This window comes from Pelmatolapia mariae, linkage group LG6 (genome assembly GCF_036321145.2).
Source record: "Pelmatolapia mariae isolate MD_Pm_ZW linkage group LG6, Pm_UMD_F_2, whole genome shotgun sequence".
Taxonomy (NCBI): Eukaryota; Metazoa; Chordata; class Actinopteri; order Cichliformes; family Cichlidae; genus Pelmatolapia; species Pelmatolapia mariae.
This window is the reverse complement of record NC_086232.1, coordinates 12,926,169-12,948,299: the sequence shown is the minus strand read 5'-3', so window position 1 is coordinate 12,948,299 and position 22,131 is coordinate 12,926,169. Positions and strand designations below refer to the sequence as shown.

General features: G+C 42.5%; 1 protein-coding gene across 3 annotated transcripts; it reads right to left on the bottom strand.

Moving 5' to 3' along the window:
• Nucleotides 1-3,622: 3,622 nt before the first annotated feature.
• On the bottom strand, nucleotides 3,623-22,062 carry LOC134628968 (bromodomain-containing protein 4-like). Of its 3 annotated transcripts, XM_063475828.1 has the most exons (21): nucleotides 21,917-22,062; nucleotides 20,567-20,807; nucleotides 20,374-20,466; nucleotides 18,146-18,283; nucleotides 17,903-18,035; nucleotides 16,996-17,510; nucleotides 16,526-16,897; nucleotides 16,040-16,168; nucleotides 14,056-14,277; nucleotides 13,668-13,891; nucleotides 13,493-13,590; nucleotides 13,159-13,404; nucleotides 12,809-12,907; nucleotides 12,218-12,715; nucleotides 10,207-10,800; nucleotides 9,572-9,660; nucleotides 9,274-9,391; nucleotides 6,989-7,122; nucleotides 6,654-6,844; nucleotides 5,744-5,984; nucleotides 3,623-5,638 (listed from the first exon to the last, which is right to left on the bottom strand). In XM_063475828.1, the coding sequence occupies exons 2-21, from the start codon at nucleotides 20,693-20,695 to the stop codon at nucleotides 5,570-5,572; spliced, it is 4,332 nt and encodes a 1,443-aa protein (XP_063331898.1). In that variant the 5' UTR covers nucleotides 20,696-20,807; nucleotides 21,917-22,062; the 3' UTR covers nucleotides 3,623-5,569. The 3 variants fall into 3 exon arrangements, with proteins under 3 accessions (XP_063331898.1, XP_063331896.1, XP_063331897.1); XM_063475826.1 differs by lacking the exon at nucleotides 21,917-22,062 and having other exon boundaries at nucleotides 12,809-12,904; nucleotides 20,567-20,801; XM_063475827.1 differs by lacking the exon at nucleotides 21,917-22,062 and having other exon boundaries at nucleotides 16,526-16,894; nucleotides 20,567-20,801.
• Nucleotides 22,063-22,131: the final 69 nt, after the last annotated feature.

Sequence of the window (22,131 nt, the reverse complement as noted above, 5' to 3'; positions counted from 1 at the left end):
ATTTATTTATTTACACAAAAACACTCCAAGACTGTCCTTTCAAGATCCCCACTTTCACTCCTGCTTATCTGGAGGTGCACGCAGTTTGTCCTGGGCATCCCTTATTTTTATGCTAGCTTCTTGTCATCCTCTCACAGGTAATTCAAGGATCAACTTGTCAGTTTTCCTGCATTTAAACACACTGCCCTCTCTTCCAAGTGGAGTATTTGGAAATGCGTTGGTTTCTGTCCCGCCCTGAATTTAATTCAAACCATTTAAAAGCTATGCAACACAACGATTTGAAAGTCAAATATGCAGAGGACAGGAAAAGCCTTCTCCCTGCTCAGTATGATAAAGAAACAAAGCAGATCCTTGCAGCAGCAGGTTTATCAGCTGCTCAAGGCCACGGGAGACTAGATTTAGGATACAGTTTAAATAAAACTGTCCACGTTATTTTATCCACACAAAGGCTTCAGATGTGTAGTACTGGAGGGCCGGGGCTTGATTCAAACTGTAGAGCAGAAGTGTTTGAATGCTGGCTCTGTCGCTGACATAGCTGCAAACTTTAAGAGGTGTGAATCACAAGTTGTTGTGCTATAAAAACTAATTCACATTCATTTAACACCTTCTTAAACACACTGAAACCACATCTCCCTGTGTGTATTCAGTTTACAGTTGTGTCGTACTGCCATAGAGTAGTGGTTAAGGGTTGAACTAAAGGAAGTTGTATCAGGAAGAGCAGCTACCTGCTGCAGTGACCCTTGTTCCAAAAGAACAACTAAAAGTAGCACAGTTTGTATCTGCGGTCTACACTACGAACAGCCATTCTTCCAGATGTGCATTTGTGAGGTCAGACAGTGATGCTGGATGAGAAGGCCTGGCTTGCAGTCTCTGCTGTAATTCATCCCAAAGGTGTTCTACGGGTTAAGGTCAGGACTCTGTGCTGGCCAGTCAAGTTCTTCCACACCAACCTCGCTCATCCATGTCTTTGCGCACTGGTGTGCAGTCGTGTTGCAACATGGATCCTCTGTGGAGGTCATCAAGAGCACCAAATTCCTTGGTGTTGTGGGAGAGAACCTCACCTGGACCCTCAACACCAGCTCCATAAGTAAGAAAGCGTCTCTACTTCCCACGGGACCTGAGAAAAGCCCATCTCCCAACATTCTCACCACCGTCTGCAGAGGGACTATCGAGAGCGTCCTGAGCAGCTGCATCACTGTGCATGGTAACTGCACCGTATTGGATCACAATACCCTACAACGGATAGTGTGAACAGCTGAGAAGATCATTGGAGCATGTCTTCCCTCCATCACAGACACCTATCACACCTGCTGCATCCACAAAGCCACCAGCGTTGTGGAGGATCCCATGCACTCCTCACACACACTCTTCACCCTGCTGCCTTCTGGCAAGAGGTACTGGAGCATCCGGGCCCTCACTGCCAGACTGCGAAACAGTTTCTTCCCCCAAGCCGTCAGACTCCTGAACACTCAGTGACTGGACAGACACACATGCATACCTTCATACATGAAGTTACTTTTTGCACAATGCTCAGTTTTTTTGCACAACCCACTGTCATTGTTGCACTTTTCTATTGCACTGTTGTGTCTGCATCGTTCTGTTCTGTCTGGTGTTTTTGTTTTTTGCACACTGGCACTTTATGTAGGCCTGTGTTGATTGTCCCTTATATGTAGCACCATGTTCTCTGGCATATCGAGACTCTCTCATATTAAGGGAACCAAGGTTACACCGTAACCGTACGATCTTGGAGGAACGTTGTCTTGCTTCACTGTGTACTGTACCACTGCACATGGTTGAAATGAGTTGGGAGCATGAAATTCTTTGAATGCTGAAGAACGAGGAGTTCCTTTCACTGGTGTTAAGGGGCAGAGCCAAACTCCGCTTGGCCATAGAAACCCATTCCATGAAGCTCTCTACGCACTGTTTGAAAGTCTTTAGTGATGTTGGCAACCTCTGTGTACTATGTGTCTCTGACTTTATGTAACCTATCACTTCCACATTGTTAAAATACCACTGACAGTTGACTGTGGAATATTTAGTAGTGAAGAAATTTCATGACTGGACTTGCTGCGATCCTATCACAGTACCATGCTGGAATTCACTGAGCTCCTGAGAGCGACCCATTTTTTCACAGATGTTTGCAGAACCAGTCTGCATGCGTAGCTGATTTTTACATATACTTGATTTTTTACACCTGTGGTCGTCAAAGAGATTGGAAGATGTGAATTCAGTGATTTGGATTGGTGAGTAAACACTTTTACTTGACAATAAAGTTTCTCTGGCTTTCACATTCACAGAACTAAAACTGCAAAAATGTATTATTGGTTGATTTTTAAACAGTTGAGACAGGATGGCTGCTAAGGTTTTCACTTGTGTTTCTGTGTATTTGTGCAAGTGATCATAGGAAAATGTGTTGTTGTCACCTTGCATCACAGCAACCTCCACAAATGCATTTTTGAATACTTGACAGGTTTTAACATGTATGTGGAAAGACTTCACCAGTTTTGTTGAGTCAAGTGTGCTGTTGAAATAAAATTGAAGGCCAATTTCTACACAATGGTTGTGGTCTGAACCATGAGTGCTGAGGAAGAGGTGACAGTAGTTGGCAAAATTAGCCACAGTCATTCTTTTTGTTTGTACATAAGTGTGACTGTGCCCGCTTTAAGGTTCTGGTCTGTTTATTATTTAAATGTCACTATGCAATTTTCAACAACTGAAGTAGGTAGGACAGACACGCCAGCATTAGGCTAATATAAACATTCACTTTCAGACAGTTCTCTTTCAAACCCTCTTTTCAGTGTCTCACTGTTGGGAACACTCTGTTAACGCTGCACTAAGCACCTGCAGGTTGATCACAACACTGGTTTGAGCCTCAAGTGGAGTCTTTCATTATGAAATGCAAATGCATTTATATTTTGGTATTATAAATGGATTTATAATAGCAAAAAAGAAATGCAGCATCATTCACATTCCTCCTCTCTCCTGAATGGTAATGCAAGTGTTCTCTTAGCAGTGCAAGCTAACAGCTTGGACATCAGACGCTAGCATGGCTCGTGTCTGCACTGCTTAGTCTCTACCGAATATTCAGGTTGAGCGAGCTCAAGACAAACCTTGCATTTTTGCAATAGTAAAGAACATAGCTCCGCCCTGACACAAGTATCACAGCTGCCAGTCATTACAGCTGAGTCTTGTAACAGGCGTTATGTTTATCATCATCATCAGACAATACCAGGTGGGAGCTTGTTTTGTCAGGCTATATTTTTTAAAAAATAAGAATTTTAGAATTGCTAGAACTGCTACAGGTTGATGTGAACACAACAGTCTATCTGCGTTGGCTTTGCGACCTGTCCAGAGGGGAACCTTTCCCCCACCCCGATAAGAGGTCAAACAGACATTTGGAATGAGGTAACTGGGCCAAAGTGTGAAGTCTGCATATTTCAGGACATAAAGCACATGTAAAGTACCATCCAGGATGTGCACAGAGTGGAGCTGTACTGTAACAATGACTCTTCAGTGAGCAAAATGATGGAACACTCCCCCCCCTTGGCAGACAGTGGATAACTAAAGTTCACTTGTTGTTTGTAGACTCAACCCATAAAACAAAAAACCATGAACACCCAAATATTTTTTAAATATTATTTTAATACTTTTCTTTAAAAAAAAAACAAAAAAAAAAACAAACAAACAAAAAAAGATGTTGTACTCCATAATCTGAACAAGATGAATCTATTGACCTCAATGCCTCACTCACCAACATACCAACACATTGTTCTGGGTAAAAGAAAAAAAACATAGCAAAGGGAAAAGAAACTTAAAAACAGTTAAATATGAAAACGGAAAGGAAGTAGAACATTAAAAAAAGGAGAAGAAGAAGACGTGATTATAGAGTCAGAAACACTCACAGATCAGTGGGCCAACCTACAGACAGTCGGGGGGAGGGGAGGAAAAAAGAAAAAAGAAAAAGCTCAGTTTCCAAACACAATGGCATACAACATCCCAAAACTGTTACCGTGGACGATAAAAACATCTCAGAAATAAGAGCTAAAAAACGACAGAATCAGAACCTATTATACAGACTGCAGAAGCTGGGAACGAGATAGTGGGAGATGAGATGGCAAAGAGACTAAAAACATGAACATGATGAAAAAAAAAAAACAAATCCATAAAAGAACACAAGTAATCAATGAGTCAAGAGCGGATTTATCGAACAACTGGAGCATGATGGGAGGGGGCTACTAAAGTAGTCGCATAAGATGATTGGTGGAACCGCTTCAAACTAGTACAGAGCAAACTACTGCATGGTTTAAAAAAAAAAAAAAGGGGGGGGGGACAGGAAAATTAAATAGCAGTAAAAACAAAACCTTTCATATAAAGTGAAAAGAAGTACACGTAAAAAAAAAAGAAAGAAAGAAAGAAAGTGAATGACGTTTCAGCACTCGATAGATTGGTTTTGGCATAGAGTTGAGAAAGAAAAACAAAACCAGAGGAGAGAGAGAGAGAAAAAAGGTGTGTGAGAGAACACATCTTTTCAATAGAATCATAAAAAAAGTTTTTCTTCTTCTTTACAGTAATTTCTACAAAATCAAAACCAGAGCTCAGAGATGAACACCGAGACGAGCTTTGCTCCCCGCAATCCAAATCCTTCTCATCTTCCTTTTCCTGTTGACTTTTCATCGTATAGAATATATATATTTATATATCTATATTTATACGTATTTGTTTCTATTTATATATATAATATGTATAATTTGTGGGGTGCAATCATTAGTTTACAGGCCGGAGCACTAAGGCGAAGGACATGTTGAAATTTTTTTGTTTAAATGTTGTGACTGGCTCTTTCCTTGCTGCTCTCTTCAACCTCTTCTGTTGGTAACTGGAGAAAGAGAGAGACGCTGAAGGATGTAAAGGTCTTAGAAAAAGTGTTTGAATGGAGCCATGGCGGGGGGGTTTTCCCCCATCCCCACGGTGCCTTAAGAAGAAACAACAGATGACCGCTCAACCTGGCAAACGTGAGCACCCCGGCCCGACCCTCCCAGTTTAAAAAAAAAAATTTAAAAAAAAATCCACCTTAAAAATAAAATAAGAGACAAGATCCAGAGAGTAAACTAAAAGCATTATTATTCATTCATCTGTGTGTGTTTTTTAACCCCATCTTTTCATACATGCTTTTTACTGTTTTTTTCTTTAAATATAGACGCTCAGTCCCCTCCTTTTCATCATATCCTCATATGGGGTGGGGGGCAACCATTTGGACCTGTTGGCCATGGTGATCAAGAACCTACAACCAGAAACACCAAGCCGGGGAGGGGGGGACAAACAAAAACAAAAACAAAAAAACAAACAAAAGGGGGGCTTGTTATTTTAATTTCACTTCCCCTCATCTCTCATTCACGACACAAACCAGCTGTTTCAACTGCTGAGAGAAAGGGACAGTTAGTACTGAGTCTGTGTATGCAGATGTGTGCATTTGTGTAAGCAGCGACCGTGTGCGTCACAGCACGGGTGTTTGGAAGCGATCTGCAAATCTGCTTCTTGTGAGTCTACGGGGTCCTGCTCTCGTGCCTTCCTCTCAGAACAGATTCTCTTCAAAAATTGCCATCAGGTCACTCTGGAAATTGATGTCAATGGTGTCTGCCATCTGCGGAGGAACCAGAGGACGAGAAGCAGCATGAAAGATCGATTCTAAAAAGAAATTCATAAAATAATTCCCTCCCTCTTTTCCCCCCTCTTTTCTCTCCCATACCGCCTCTCTCCTGCGCCTCTCCTGTGCCTCACGCCGTGCCGTCGCCCTGTCCTGGTTGAGCGTGTTCTGTGAAGCGGAGGCGGGTGGGGGGGCTTGTGATTGTGTAGGTGGGGCCTGCGGAGAGTGAGTGGGAGGAGTCGAAGCTGGAGGAACTGGAGCGTGCGGCGACTGCTGATTTGGGCGACGGCGGTCGTCATCTGGCACTCGGCGAAACGGCTCCGCCGTGTCCTTGTCATCACGGCTGCGACAACAAGCAAACAAAAAGTGAGACAGCTGGCAGTCAGCACTGCATGATGTCCATAAATGATTCCCATCAAGGTCACACTCAAATACAACCTAACCAACAGCAGATTCTTTAGTCCAGTTGTACTTGAACCTTGTTTTGCATCGAGGGTCACATACAACCCACTTTGATCTTAAGTGAGTGAGACTCGACTTTCTGTCAGTTTAACTACACGTTCAGTCCCTGCAATGTCTTAAGACAAGATAAAGCAGTGCAATGTACACTGTCCCATATTAATAAAAAAAATATTTTTTTATTGATTTTTATTTTTTTCCTTGTACCTTTCGTGCAGCTCATGCTTTGTAGTCATTTCAGTATTCTGGGAAAACCAACCCAAAACGTAGCAGCTGATTCACAACCGGAGCAACCCACTTTCAAGGTTTCACATCAAAGTGTGAGAGTTCACACTTACTCACAGTTGACTTGTAAGTTTGGCGGAAATGTCTGACATTTACATCAGCTGGCAGGTTACTAAGCTGTGTGACACTAAACCATCAAATGAGCAAAAGCAATAAAGTGATGATGAGGTCGATATTTATGACTGTTTAAGTCAAGCTAAATTATAATAGGATTACAGCTTCTGACGCGTTTCCCTTGTCACACATTACCTGCTAACCTCCCACTCACCGTAGCTTCTCTTGCTCCCTCCTGGCCTGTTCAGCCTGTGCTTTCAGCTGTCTCTCTCTCTCCTCCTTCTCTCTCGCGACCTGCTTGTATCTTTCAAAGCTGTCGCTTGAAGAGCGCACCGAGAACGCCGGTGTGGACTGGGACTTTTGAGCCAGGCTGGCCCAAGAACCCATGTTCTTTATCTTGACGTCCTATAAAAAGAAAAGAAACAAACAGAAAAACCAGGTCAAGTTTAAAAAAAGGCCAAAATGAAGGACAGAAAAAAGAAACCAGGAAGGACAGTCTGGTTTAATGTGGCTTATGAAATTATTCTCTCATCTCAGGCTTCTACACACCTGTGCCTTCTTGGGAGCGATGGGAGTTTTGGGTTCTTGCTTGATTTTGTTGTCCTGCTGGGAGCAGGGTGGTGCAGGCGAGTCTGCCAAATGCGAAATGGGACGAGAGCCATCCATCGGCTTTATATCTAACCCTGTGAGAGACAAAGAAAGAGTAACTCTATATACTACACACTTTAAGCCACGTCGACACTAATTTCCATTTTAAAATCCAACAACCTTTGCGAGTTTTAGCTGGGAAACTTTTTATTTGGAATCTCCAGGATTAGTTTGTGGTTTTGGTGGGAAAATTGAAGATTTTGGAAATGACAGAAACCCACCTTTGTCTGTCTGACTGCTCACGTCTCGAACAAATGACAGGCGTTGCTGACCATGTAATATTATCATAACGCTACTACCTCCATGTGCATGTTGCACACGCTGAATAGTGGTGTTATTTTCTGGTGTGTTCGTTTGGACAGACATTAGTTCTGAACAGCTGTTAAAATATTTTGCAATGAAAACAACACTTGACTTAATGCTGCTTCCATAAGCTGGCTATAGGGAACTCTGGGACAAAAGCCTTCTGGATTCGATATATACAGTGGTCCCTTGCTATAATGCGGTTCACCTATCGCGGCCTCGCTGTTTGTGGATTTATTTTTTTTTGCAATTTTGCTGTTAACCTTGTCAAATTTACATAAATCTTCGATGGCTAGTAGTGGTGCAACGGATCACGGTTGATCTGTAATCCGAACCGATCCCACTCCACGGTTCGGCACGCACGTGATCCGAAGATTCGAAAAAGAAGAAAAAAAGTATGTGCATGGTGCGCGTGGTGGGTCTGTCAAGCAATAGCTATGGCCAGCGCTAGCGGTCCAAGTGGAGGAGCAGAGGAATTTGCGGTATTTAAGCAGCCCTTTGCTGCCCAATCCGACCGGGCTAAAGCTATTACAAAAGCTATTGGGGTGTTTAGCTGCAGACAGAAGGCCGTATTCCGTTGTGCAAAACAAGGAGATTAAACTATGATGAACGTGCTTGAGCCACGCTATGATATCCCGTTTGCGTCCACTTTAGTGGCAAGATCGTTCCAAGCATGTATGAGCAGGAAAAGATTTAAGTTGTGGCTGAACTGTCACAGGCATCTTCTGTTGCCCTAACTACTACAAATGGGTGGACCTCCAGGTCAACGGAAAGCTACGTGACCGTGACAGCTCATTATATCACAGCAGAGTGCGATATAATGAGCGGTATGTATTATTGTAGGGTCTACCTTACAATATAAAGCACCTTGAGGCGACTGTTGTTGTGATTTGGCGCTTTATAAATAAAACTGAATTGAATTGAATTGAGTGGTAGATACAAAGACTGTACTGCCCTATATTGTACCATAATTTATTTTTAATAATTGCGTGGAATGAGTCTTGAGTTGAATGTTTTTAACAGGCAAAAAATACTTCAATAAGTAAATGTTAAATTTTTGTCTTTTTTCTTTTTTTGCTGATCCGAAAATTGATCCGATCCGTGACTTAAAACCGTGATCCGATCCGAACCGTGAGATTTTTGATCCGTTGCACCACTAATGGCTAGCAGTGTCAGTACAAGTGCTGTTTGTAGGTTTTCTACCCAACAAACACAACAATGTTGACGAAACGTTTTGCACCATCACAGGTACCTGCAGTAGCACCCAAAAGGCAGAGGAAGATGCTAACCATCGCACAAAAAGTAGGACTTCTGGTAGAAGTTACCGTATGTTTCGGACCATAAGGCACACTGGATTATAAGGTGCATTAAGCAAAACAAAACAGTCAGATAAGTCAAACTTTACTCAACTCATTCTTTTTGCTTCCTCTACCTCCGTACCATTGACTTACTAATGTTGAATTCTCTTGCAGCTGCTCTATTCCCGTGTTCTGGAACTGAAAACAGGGTTTGATCTTTGGTTTCATTCTATAATACTAAACTTGTATTTCTACGAAAGTTTGAACTTTGAGATTGTTTAAACAAGAGAGAAAAGTGTGAAAATGTTCATGCATGTCTGAAAAAAGTGTATAAAGTGTGTAGTGAAGTGTTTTACAGCCTTAACACATCTATAATAATTGCAAAAAATAAAGCTGGCTACTTCGCGATTTCACCTTTCGCAGGTTATTTTTAGAATGTAACTCAATAAACGAGGGACCACTGTAACATGAGGTTTGAGCACAACAAAAAAAAATGCAAAAAGTTACCTGCAGCTAAATGTATGATTCTTTTTATTCACATAGGACTGGATTGTAAAACAGACACAAACACACTTTTGCACTCACTGTGTTTGTTGTCTGGTTTGTGTGCATCCTGACGAACGCCTGGGCTGAAGGGCGAGGGGGGCAGCACTGGTGACTGAGAAAGCTTCTCTTCTTTGATCCCCATGTTTGACCTCTGCTCCTACACAGGATGGACAACCACTTTTGTCAAATTGCTTCTTTTTAACATTTAAACTGATTATTGTACTTGTTTGTAGTCACTCGTTCAAAATACACATTTAAACATAAGATGTTGAGAGGCATTAGCTTACAGTCCAATCCAGACAGACAAACAGTACAAAGTCAATGCTAAATCACTTACATGCTTCTTGGTCTGTGGAGGCGACTGTTGTCCCATTGAATGGAACGCAGGCATAGGAGGAGAGTGCATCATCAGCGGAGAGGGGCAACCTGCAAAAACAAGAGTGATCGGTGTCCCATCATTTAATTAAATGCCTCATTTAATGCGTGCCTACAGTGATTATGTCTAATCAGTACCAAGCATTAGGGTCAACATTACACAACGTGCAGTGATTTGTAACTTTTACTTTTAAGTATTGTTTTACTGTGCTGTTATGCAACAGGAGCAGCCTCATGTTCTGTTCTCTCAAAGAGAAGGTTTTTCAGCTGTGACCACAGGTCACATGACAGACGCCTTGCAACATGTAGCAATGTTTTAAAAGACAGATTTTGCTCCACACTATGGCCAAGTGCAGATATGACACAATATGCTGGGATAAGTTTTACTTGGTACAGTTCACTGACAAAGACTGCGAATGGGCTGCCCTCATGAAAGCTGACCAACATAAATGAACTGTGGTGATATCTGTGGTCTAGGTCTGTTTGTGATCTGCTCAGTCTGTCGACAGCAGTGGAGGGAAACTGACTGGGAAGAAGCAGCTGTCAGCAGTGCAGCTATCTGAATGTGTGTGACCATGAGGCATTAAGACACCTTACCTGTTGTGAAAGGCTCCACTTTGCTTTGTGGCGATGGCTGCTGTTGGTGCTGTTGCAGCTGCTGTACCTTCTGCTGCAGGACCCCGCCCTTCTGCTGCTGCTGCGGTGTTGACGTGTGCGTATGCGGGAACGACTGCTGCATGTGCGCTTGGCCTGAGCTGTGTCTCTGCGTCAGAACGGGGGCGGCTGTTGTCATGACCTGCACATGCAGTGGCGGCCCCAGCTGCACGGGAGAATGCGTGTGCAGCGTTTGCGTGGGAGCTCTGGGCTGAAGTGACTGCAGGAGGCTGTGGACCTGGCTGAGCGGTGGGGTCTCAGAGCTGGTGGGCGTTGGCTCCTCGTCGTCCTCCAGCAGGGCTTGGGGAGGCTGTGCCGAGAGGGTGCCCAGGATGCCGTGGGATGGCGGTGACGGGACGCGAGGGCGGGGGACAGGCTGTGGGGGGAGGGTGAGAGGAAGCGAGGGCTGAAGCTGAGGTGAGGAAGCTGGAGGCATTGAAGGGAGGGAGGATGGAGGAGGCTGTACAGGTTTGGGTGGAAGTGGCGCTGCACGGTTGCTAGGTCTTGATGGTTGCTGGGGAAGAGCATTATGGATTGCTGTAAACATAGGAGAGAATAATGGGAAAGGCATGAATGTAAAGAACACAGGAAACAGGAGGATGTGTATATCATGAAAGCTCCAGCTCTTCAAGCTTCACCTCTCATTAGACTGAAATATTTCACCATTTCCCTACATACAGATTACAGACATATTTAAAAAACAAACAAACAAAAAACAACACACAACAACCTTGCAAATGTAATTATCTGCTCTTCCTTCCTTGCCTTACTCAAACACTTTAAACTACTAGACACTACGCAATGGCAGCATGTCACTTTGGAATAATTCAGCCATTTATCGTTGAAAAAGAAGCGATACTGGAGAAGGTAGAGAAGAGGAAACTGCATTAAACAGAGCTGCTGCTGAAGGAGCAGAACTCCAAGAGAAAGAAGAAGAAAGTCCAGACTAGTAAGTGTTGATGTGTGTTTTGAGTAGCTGACATGAGCCTCTAGCTAGAAAACATTTACAGTTAATAGTGTTGCTTATTACAGATAAAACCAAAAATACTGCTGCCCCCACTCCTTATTCTCCTAGTAGATGCACCTATGGTGTGGATTTAAAAATCCATGGTGATTTTCAGAAAAGTGGACCTCGTTGACCTTGAGGTCAAGGTCACTGAGGTTCGAACTTGTCTAAGATTTTTAGTAGTTGTACCTATGGTATCAATTTGAAAATCGTACGTCACCTCATTCTTGAATTATCGTATTCACAAGAGAAGAAAAACACTATGGACAGTTCCAGAAGTTTAGAATCTAAATTTTTATAGCAGTGATTTTACTTACTTTATTTTGACTGCTTAACCAGACGAAGCAAGCAGTCTGAACAATTAACAGTTAAGTTGTAACAGAAAACGGCAGCTGTCTTCTGAATAAATGGAACAGTCATTTTTTGGTGATAAACATATAATTATCTCCAGCTATTAAAAGATGTACTGTCACAATAAAGGAGACCTATTATGCACACTTCAAGCTCTATGCCTTAATTCTTGGAGACTTAAAGAATAACTGGTATAAAATGATCTTCATTTAGTCCACCCTCTGAAACATCCCAATATAATTCCCTTTGCGCTCTCTTTAAGGAAGCTTTGCTCTGATTGGCTGCCCACTGATAACACAAAGAGTAGTTGGGTGTGACCTCTTGCTCCACTCTCAGTAACATCAGAGCTAAGAGTATGGGAGAAAAAAAGTGCCTTAAACAGATTATTTGAACAGCCTGACAGTCTGAAGCTTTTAGCACGCATGTAGTTCTTGGACAGACACTGAACTCATTACTCCAGAGTTGTGTTTGAGGATGCATCAGTGTAACAGTACATAGATGGCCAAAAATACGGGAAAGCATAAAAATCCACCTTTTATTGGCTCTTGATGAAGTGAATACAGAGTTGTTAGCAGAGTCCTGTTCTGGTGGACGTACCTGGAGAAGGGATGATGGGATGTTGGTTTAGGAAAGGGTGCGTCTCAGAAGGCGTCTGGTTAGTGGGCGCGTTGGTATTGAGGAGGCCAGAGGCAACAGGAGCACTGGCAGTAGTAATGGTTGCATTAGGCTCTGTGTTGGACTGCGTCAGGTGAGAATTCATGAAGTGGGCCAGAGGGTCAAATCCTGAGGCCAATAGCTGGGAGGAATCCAGAGAGGGGACGGGGACAGGGAGGGAAATAGCTGGAGCCGGGATATATGGTGGTTTCGACTGGACCACCTGAGGCTGTGTCTGAGGTTGAAGCTGAAGCTGTGGCTGAAGCTGTGTCTGAAGCTGTGATTGAAGCTGTGTCTGAAGCTGTGTCTGAAGCTGTGACTGAAGCTGTGGCTGCTGTGGCAGAGAAGTGACTGGGCCCACTCCACTACCGATGGACTGGTGCTGTGGTCTCTTGGTGTCCTTGTTAGTTGAAGTCTTCTTCGGTTGCTTGGGAACCAGCCCTGTACAGACGGCACAATATGAAATGAAGAAATATAACATGTTGAAGACAAAACCTAGGACTCTGCTGGTGCAGACTGCCGAGTGTATATTACCACTGTCAGAGTCTTCACTATCTGAGGAGTCACTGCTGCCTGAAGATGAGGATCCCGTCTTCATCTTTGTCACATTTGGCATTTCCAGAGGCTTCTCTGCTGCAAAAAAGAGCCACAGCATTCAGAGATTAAACAGAATATTGTTAACATAATCCAATAATAACAGAAGCAGTGACACATCTTCCAAAAGAAACTATCAATATGTGAAAGTAAGATTGCACCTAGATAACGTTACATGGGAAGCATGAGGAACAAAGACTTAAAAACAAAAGCTCACATGAGAATCTTTGGAATTACGAACCTTATGTGAAAGTGTTTTAAAAAAGGTTTTAAATGTGCAAAAAGCCTACCTGATGGTTTTTTCTTCTTCCTGAGGCAGCTTGAGACATACTTCTCTAGCTCTCTCAGCGTGGAGGGCTTCAGCGTCTCAAAGTCAATCTCAATCTCATCCGGATTGGAGTTTTTCAGCGACGGCTCACGGGTTTGGATTATGTGCACGACACGGCCCAGCTTGTCTCCGGGCAACTTATTGATATCCAGGCTCAGCTGGCGCTTCTCCTCATACGACATTGGCTTGCACCTGTCAGCAGACATGTCTGGAGGAGGACGCATTACAATAGGTTTACAATAGTCCCAGGCATGCATATCAACAAAACTCAATCATATGTTCTTTAATTAACGCACCGATGTCAACATCTTCAAGAGAAGCCGAAGGGACGAGAGGGGTCGGCCCAGGCTGAAGGGGCACAGCAGGCCGGGGATTTTTAACTCCTTCTTTTTTACTGTAAATGAGAAGTTCTTAGATGAGCTCCATGCAGTGCAGGTACAATAACCTGAGTTTTACGTCTGGAAAACCTACCTGGGCTTTTTCCTGTCTTTCTTTGCACTGATAGGTTCTTTACTACTTTTGCTTTTCTTAGATGCCTGAAGCATTGCAAGCGGGAGAGTCTCCAAAGGTTCCTCTGCTCCCACTTTTTTCTTGTGCTTTTCTTTCTTCTTTTCCTTCTTCTCCCTCTCTTTCTTCTTAGGCTTGCTGACCTGTGGCTGGGAGAGCGCTGCCAGCTGCTCATGGACAGCTTTAAGCTGAAACAAACACACACGCACACATTTGTGTGTTAAAGAGATGATAAGCCTCTGCACATTTGATTCTCCAGCATTCAGCCGTGTTTTAATCAGACCATTCTACACGGCCAACCCAACTCTTGTGTCCAATTAGCCAACCTCCCCTTAACTTTCCCTCATCTAACCTGTTCCTGTAACTCAGCTAATCGCTGTTTCCTTTCTTGTTCTGAGTCTCCTCCTGAAGACTCTGATTCTGAGGAGCTCGAGCTCTCATCTTCCGAGGCGGCAGAAGGTGGTGGGACTTGTCGAGTGGAGGGGGCAGGGTGGAGAGCTGATGACGGGGTTGGAACAGGGACTGGCTCCTCTGGGTCATCGGGCATTTTGGCGAAACGCATCTCAAACACATCCTGTAAGATTGAAGGACAGCAAGAAAAGTTGTCAGCTCGAGTGGAGCAACAGACACATACAGATACTGTGCTATTTGGTGAACTGGCGCTTTACGGGTTCAAAGCTCTATTTTAGAAGCTCTTCTAAAACTGTTAAATCACACTAGCTTTTTATGCTGTACACCATAGACTTTTTTTTTTAACCCTCTATGTGAATTTCCTCCATTTCTTCCTCGCAGAAGGTCAGTAGCTCAAACACAAGGCAAGCTTTATCAGATATGTAACTGCAATAGAGGATGCAACATGTAATATGTAAGCAGCCTATGAATAAGAGAAGAGCTGACTGCTGGAAGTCAACGAGGTTGTACTCGAGTTTGTGCTGCTTATTTAACTGCTGTGCATGCTAGGGCTGTTCGATATAACGATATAAATCGATGACGATATAAAAACGTCTATTGTTTCATTTTACGCTACCGTTTGTTTCGTGGTGTCACAAAATAAACTGTTTACGGCAATATTTTTTTCATCGTTTTGATGGTCACTGTAGTGGCTATATTAATTTCTTAAAGTTCTCTCTTTCTCTTATATTTAATATAACCACACTACAGACAGACCAGCACCTGTTTTTATGCATTGTCGTTAGCAACAACGACGGTAAAACCATTGCATGTCCGCTTGTTTATTTTCCACATAAACCTTTCACAATAAAGCTCAAGATCCTGTTGAGACTTTTCAAAAATAAACTGAATCACGTGAAAAAGTATGCAGAGTATTGACGGATGAGTAGCAAAAAAGAGCCGTCAGGTGCTAAAAAATAAACCTTAGACTCAAACGTTAGAACAGACTTTTCCCCGCAGCGCGCCGTGTAATAAATACTCACAAAGAAAACGGCGGCCATTACAACTTATGTCTAAAAATGTATCGTTTCATGCATCGGTTAAAACACTCGACTCCAGGTACACGACACCCAGCTGGAAACACTTCAGCTACCTGAGATTCACAGAATTTACAGAAAATATTAAATTTTTGTGATTTATATCGTTATCGGGACGATAGATGTTTTATATCGGGATATGAGTTTTTGGTCGTATCGCACAGCCCTAGTGCATGCTCTTTTTCTCTCACTTTTCTTTGGTGCTGACTTAAAAGTTTTCTACATAAGAAAAACTACTCTGTAAACTACAAAACTGATTCTGATGCTTCTCTCAGCAGTCATCAATCAACACCAGCTTGATAGATGCTGCAAAGGTGTACTGCTTTACAAAGAAAACAATCCTGCAATCATCCACTTGGGTTCTGCAATGATCTTCAGGCCTGAATTTAGCCAATCCCAAAATCTCTGCTGTCTCACTGATAGGTCATCTCTGACTTTCTTTTTTCCAGCTTAATGTTTATGCTTTAACTTAAAAGTCTTTTACTTACACCAAAACCTCTTTGTTACACATATCAAGAGTTCAGATCAGCAGCTACAAAATGCAAATCAAACATATGGAATAAACAATAAGATGTTAAAACTCATTAGGATGTCATGATATAACGAGGAAATTGTCCACATCCACACACTGCAAAGCATGTCACCTAACAATCAAACCTTTGTACAATAAGATCAAAATTGTGTGGGCACAGAAGGTTATGAACTTTATGTGATTGCTCAAAACTTTTCTATAAGATTTTGGTAAGTGCTTTTTTTTTTTTCAAATTTAGAGGGCGGTCTAAAGACTTTTGCACATATAGGTTATATAATGTTGGTTACGGTTTGCAGTGTGTGAAATGTGTGGTTTACCTGTAATTTGCGCGCCATGGCAACCACATCGTGGTCTGGAGGGTTGTATTTGTAACAGTTCGAGAACATCAACCTGACGTCTGCTGCAAATTCTTGAGCATCTCTGTACTGTCTGTTGTCCAGCTTTTTCTGGAGGGGATTAAAAAAAACCCAAAACAGTAGCGATCAAAATTCTGCAAATTTAAAGACACACGAGACATGCACATTGGCAATTTAAAAGGTGACTTATTAAGCTGAAGCTTAACTATTTATTTGGTATTACCTAGTTTACATCCTCTTGATTATTATTCACTGTCTGACTTTTGTGTGGCTCATTAGTTGTTTAAATGTTTGTGGTAAAAAGATTAAATAAAAGCAAACTAAACGAAAAAATCCAGCAAAATGTCAAAAAACTTTGGTATCAAGAGCAAATTTTATCACAGGCAGACTCAGGCTGAAACCTTCCTAACTATAAAAACAGGTTTGTACATGTTGTAATAAAATCACCTTGATGGTGCTGAGATCCATGGGGTGCTTGATGATTTCATGGTAGTCGTGGAGACCGAGAGCTTTTGCATCAACAGGTTTGTAAAAAGGCCAGGCATATGCCACGTGTTTCTTAGACAGCATCTCTCTGACGAGGCGTGCACACCAACGTAACTGCTCCTGGCGCTTCGGTGTTCCTGACCCTCCCATCTCCAAGACTCCTCCAAGTTGATGCTGAGAGTCTGGCTGTGATGCTTCTCTTTTTGGCTGCTTTGATGGGCGGCTGCTGTCTCTGCGCGGCCGGGTCTCGGCAGAAATGGGAGACGATTCACTGAGCTGATCGTTGGCGGTGGGTGTCGTGGTATCAGCTTTCCTCTTCTGGCTCTTCTTCTGCTGTTGGAACAGAAGAGTTTAGAGGTCACAGTCTGAAGAAAAAAAGAAACCAAAAAAAACATCAGCAAGTGTCTTTGTAACAATAGATGCTGTCTTACCTTGATGAGAGCAGGGGAACTTTGCAGTATGGGGGCAGTAGGATGGAGGCCTGGGTGAGTCACAGTCGGAGGGGGAACTGAAGTCATTCCCTGGGCCAGGACGTCTGAAGTGGAGAGGGAGAATGGAGGCCCCAGATGGGGTGCATGGTTTGTGGTTGTAGGAGGCACACGGGGAAGCTGAGGTTGGGCTAGAGTCTGGGCCAGAGTCTGGGTCAGAGTCTGGACCAGAGGCTGGGCCAGCGGCTGGACCAAAGGTTGGACCAAAGGTTGGACCAGAGGCTGGACCAGAGGCTGGACCAGAGGCTGGACCAGAGGCTGGACCAGAGGCTGGACCAGAGGCTGGACCAGGGGCTGGACCAGGGGCTGGTCCAGCCTCAGGGGTAAGGCAGGAGAACCTTGGGGGGCGGGTGCAGCACGGGTATGTGGAGTGGTTGAAGGGGACGAAAAGCCTCGTGTATGCGGGGTGGTAGAGGGGGATGATGAGTCGTGTCCTGAATCTGATTTTGAAATTAGACCTAGAAGGAAGAACACGAGAGCAGCACAAAGACGAAACTTTAGCATAGCTAAACATTAGGTCAACAGGTTTAAAGCAGATCACCAACAGGCATGACATAACCAAAACCTGATTTCCCAATAAAAGTTCCATATGAGGTGTGGCTGATTAAGTGGGTGGAGGAGAGCAGACAACAATGAAACCAAACATACAAGCTGAGCTGGCTAGATTAGCAGCATTTGCATATCACTGCTGGTGACGCATGGAAACTCTTCCATGAAGTCTTAAGTGTACACCAGGAAGCAGAATCACATCCTCTGGCATAAAGTTGGAGTACCACTTCTACTGAGGGAAAGCAGCAAGAAGAACGCTTCTGCTTCACAGAAAAACAAATGAACGATGCTAAAATAATACCTGTGTCCTGCCTGCCTCCTCTGCGTCCCTTTGTAACCACAGCAATCTCAGTCTCCTCCTGCGGCATCTCTGTAATCTTCTGGAGAAAGAGCTTTTCCAAGGCTTCTGCCATTAGGACAATATCATCCCCGGGCTAAACACACAAACAGATGAAAACCGCAGAGCACATTAGCCACAATCCACGTCTCTTAATGTCGCTGAGCAGGGCAGTCGCATGTGTGCAGAACTTCTAATATGGCTGACCTTGTTGTAGATGTAGCAGTTTGTGAACATGGTGTTAAAGTCTTGGATACACTCCTGGGCATTCCAGTAGTAGTTGTTCTCCAGGCGTTTTTTAATCGTGCCCATGTCCATAGGATTCTTTATGATCTTATAATAGTCCTTAAAGAAGAGCAGGGAAACACGAGTATTAGTATTTTAGCTAGACAGAAGAATAACTAAGAGAGTTGAAAGAAAATATTAAAATTAAAAGCTCATTCAGTTCCTCAAGGGAATGGCATTCATAAGAAAACTGGCTATTCCCTGCACAAGTTTAAATACTATGCTAATAGGATCCTAAAGAATTATATTTACCATGTAAAGTAACTCAGGAAAGCTGCTCAGGATTATAGACTGAACTCAGTTTATGGGTTACTGAATAGACAAAAGGCTAGTGAAATTCCATTCTCAAGCCCGGCGCTGAGCATTTTCCTTGTCACCATCTTTGTGTTTTGAATTTGGATAATCCTCCTTTCCGACTCTCATAATGACTATTTACTGAATGAATGAAACTAGTGAAATAGCCCACAAAATTATCAGAGGTCAAAGATTAAGGGAGCCGAGCACCATTTTCCAAATACATTTTTAGAGACTTTGGAATCTTTTTTGCATTCATTTTAATGGACATTAAAGAAACTCTAGGTTTAAAGCACTTCTGTTTTCATACATAGAAGACATCCATTTTTTTTCTTTGAATATTCCTCCAAAAATTACCTCCCATCTTTTTTTTTTTCTCCAAACCTATTTTCCTTGATCTCAATGGAAAATATCTTGAGTTCAGGGAAAAGTTTTCAGGAAAACGGATATGAACTTATTGCCATATTAAAACTACAACATTCAGAAGATGGACTAAAAAATTGTTACAATAATCTGAATTATCCTGTTGCAGGTCATATAAACTTCACTGAGCTTCATTGAGTGAATGGGTAAATGCAGAGAGGAATTTCCCCACGGGGATCAATAAAGTATACGTTATTATTATTATAAACAACAACAAAAACAACAACAACAGATGAAAAATATCACTTCATTACAAAAGTCTCAATTTTTAAGAAAAAAAAAGGAACGCAGGTCAGAGCTGAGCCCTACATAAACCTGCTTCTCAGTAATACCACTGTTACTGAGGACAACTGAACTTCTCTCTGCTTGGATCTGTTACAAACTAATATCTATCAATATACAACTACTTATGAAACAGTGAATGTGTTTTTAAACATACTGTGTCTAACTGCACTTACTGTGAAGTATCACAACAAAACAAAATAACCCAGACTGATGTGTGCTTTTAGGTATGTGGCACAGTAACAGTGTCTTAATTAAGAAATCAGAGGCTCAAGATTTTGAGGTAAATAAAGTTTTGTGGCACGGGTCAGCTGTTACTCACAGATTTCACGTTTATATTGTGAAATAGTTCATAATGAGATGGAGGCTTGATCCAGCTCTCCTCTGGATAAATCCTGCACTCCACCTGAGTCTCAGTCAGAATGTCACACAGTCCTGACAGTTTCTATCAGTTACCCTTACATCAAAAACAGAACGATCCTCCTTCGGCTGCCTGTCATTGATCTGAACTGCTGAACAGATCTGTGCTTACCCTGTAATACGCTTCTCATTAGTACATTACTCAGTCCTTCATGGTGTCTGCTGCTTCTTGAGCCTCTAATTTGTGCTTTTCTTGACAGAATTTTGGTTGCTATTGAAATAAACTGGCTGCTTCTTTGTATCTAAATCACTGCACTGTTAGTAGATCACCCTGCAATCACAGCACATAATTTAACAACAACAAAAACAGCAGTCACAGCCCTAGATGCATCCTTAACATTCTCCCTCTGAAAAACCAACACCTGCAGCAAAAAGTCAGTGCCAGGACTAAAGGTACTACCTTGTGTGTCTCCTTGGTAACCATAACTAGAAGACCACAGAAGACTGCAGGAGAGTTTTTTCCCCTACTTAACTGAAATACTCAATGTGACTTGTCGCAAAGTGTCAAATGAGGAAATGCAGAAAAGAAAAGAAAAACACACACACACACACTTTCTGAAAAGCAGAAAGGCAGCGACATGTTTTACTGCAGGGTGCCACCATCACCGGGTCCTACTGTGTGAAACTTTGCATATGAAATTCATTTACTAGTTGTTACAGTGCTGTCTTTGTGCTCAACTATTATTGCACACACACTGAAACACACACACACACACACACACTTGACTCACAGGCAAATTGAGTTTGATGGCATCTACAGGAGCCTGGAAGGGCCAGGCAAAATTGTGTTTCCATAATGTCTTCAATACCACTTTTTGCAAGTACTGAAAAAGAGCAAAAACAAAAAAATAATTATACACACATTAAATAAGTGAAACTGACATTTTACCAGCAGACATGGTTCACAAATCAAAGTCCTACTACCTGCAGCTGGTTGGTCTGTCGTTTGGGTCTGGAGGGGTTCCATGTTTCGGGGGGTGGAGGGTTGAAGGGGATAGGCGGTGGGGCGGAGGGAGGGTTCTGGCTGCTGCCTGCCTCCAGTCCGTCCCCCATCGCAGAGGTGGGCTGCAGTGGCTGAGCAGACACTTTAGGCAGATTGGACCTGGCAGGGGCAGGTGGGACCGGGGGGAACCCCTTCAGGCCATTCCACTCCTCACGTGACTCTCTGAAAGAACCACAGAGGAAAACATTATCTCTGCAGCCGTTATGAGAATTTTGACATGACTTTCTCAGAATGTATCTCACATTTAGCATTACTGCCACACGTGGAATCTGAAACCAAACTCCTATCACCCCACTATCTAGATCAAACCACTTTTTACATGTTCTGTCTCAATTATCTGTCTCACAACCACAACCCAGTGTGAGCATTTTCTTCTACAGTACATCGCCAAAGGTCTCGTGAGAAAGAGAGGCAACTTGGCAAAAGGTCAATCTTTTTCACCCCGCTCAAGAAAACAATAAAGATCTCATCTTTGACACATTCACTGCTCTTTAAGCTGTGACTCAAACTCAGTATCTGATTTTGTCATCACGTGCTTGAAACTACTGCGCGAAAACTGGGATCAGGCACTGAGGACTCAACGTGTGTTTATGTGCACAAACAAAAAGCATGCATTCCACATCAACATCAAACTCTTAGTTTCCAGCGTTATGGGAATAAATATTGAATCATTGCTTAAGATCAAATACCGTTATGACTGTTAACCTGCAAAGTTTCTGATCCATCAAATGGAAGCAGAAAGTGTAAACACATTACATGCTTCATCAGCTATAAAATATCCACAAACAATGCAGAGCATTTACTTGTCCTAAAAGCACAAAGACTACAAAACAAATCGATAGCTTGGAGTATTTTTTTTTTTTTTAATCTTCAATCATGCATTTGTAATTTAGGCAAAACAACAAAAATGCACTAATATTTACAGAAGGAATTGACTTAACAGCTCAACAGGATGAGGCAGAACTTCAAATGCATACCTTATCTAAGACTCAGGTTTTGTTAGTAATATCAGAAATGTTGTAATATTAATAATAACTATACACAAGGCAAGATAAAACTGGGGTTCAGGTTTAAGAATGCCTTGGTAAAGTCTGATTGATGGAAAAGTTTTATGATAATGGCGACTTTTTAAAAGCTGAAAATACAATTTAAGTGTATTTACTTTCTAATCACAGATGAAAAAAAAACAACCCAATTATCTTGCAGAAAAAACTCATCATTAAACTCTCTCAACTGCTTTCACAAAGCCCAATTATTTTTGGTGGACTTACATGTTTGTAGCTGTGCAGCTGTGGTCTAAACCAGTTGTGTGATCATATCTCAGTTGGGGAGGTGGCAACTTCCCAGGGTGATGTGGGATGTTTGTTAGTGACACGCTGCGGCAGCACAAAAACCACAACACACAGAGAGTCGAGTGTCACACCTGTGAGAGACCGAGATAACAAATTGAATTAGAGTCAATTTATGTAGTTTGTTGATTTTGTTC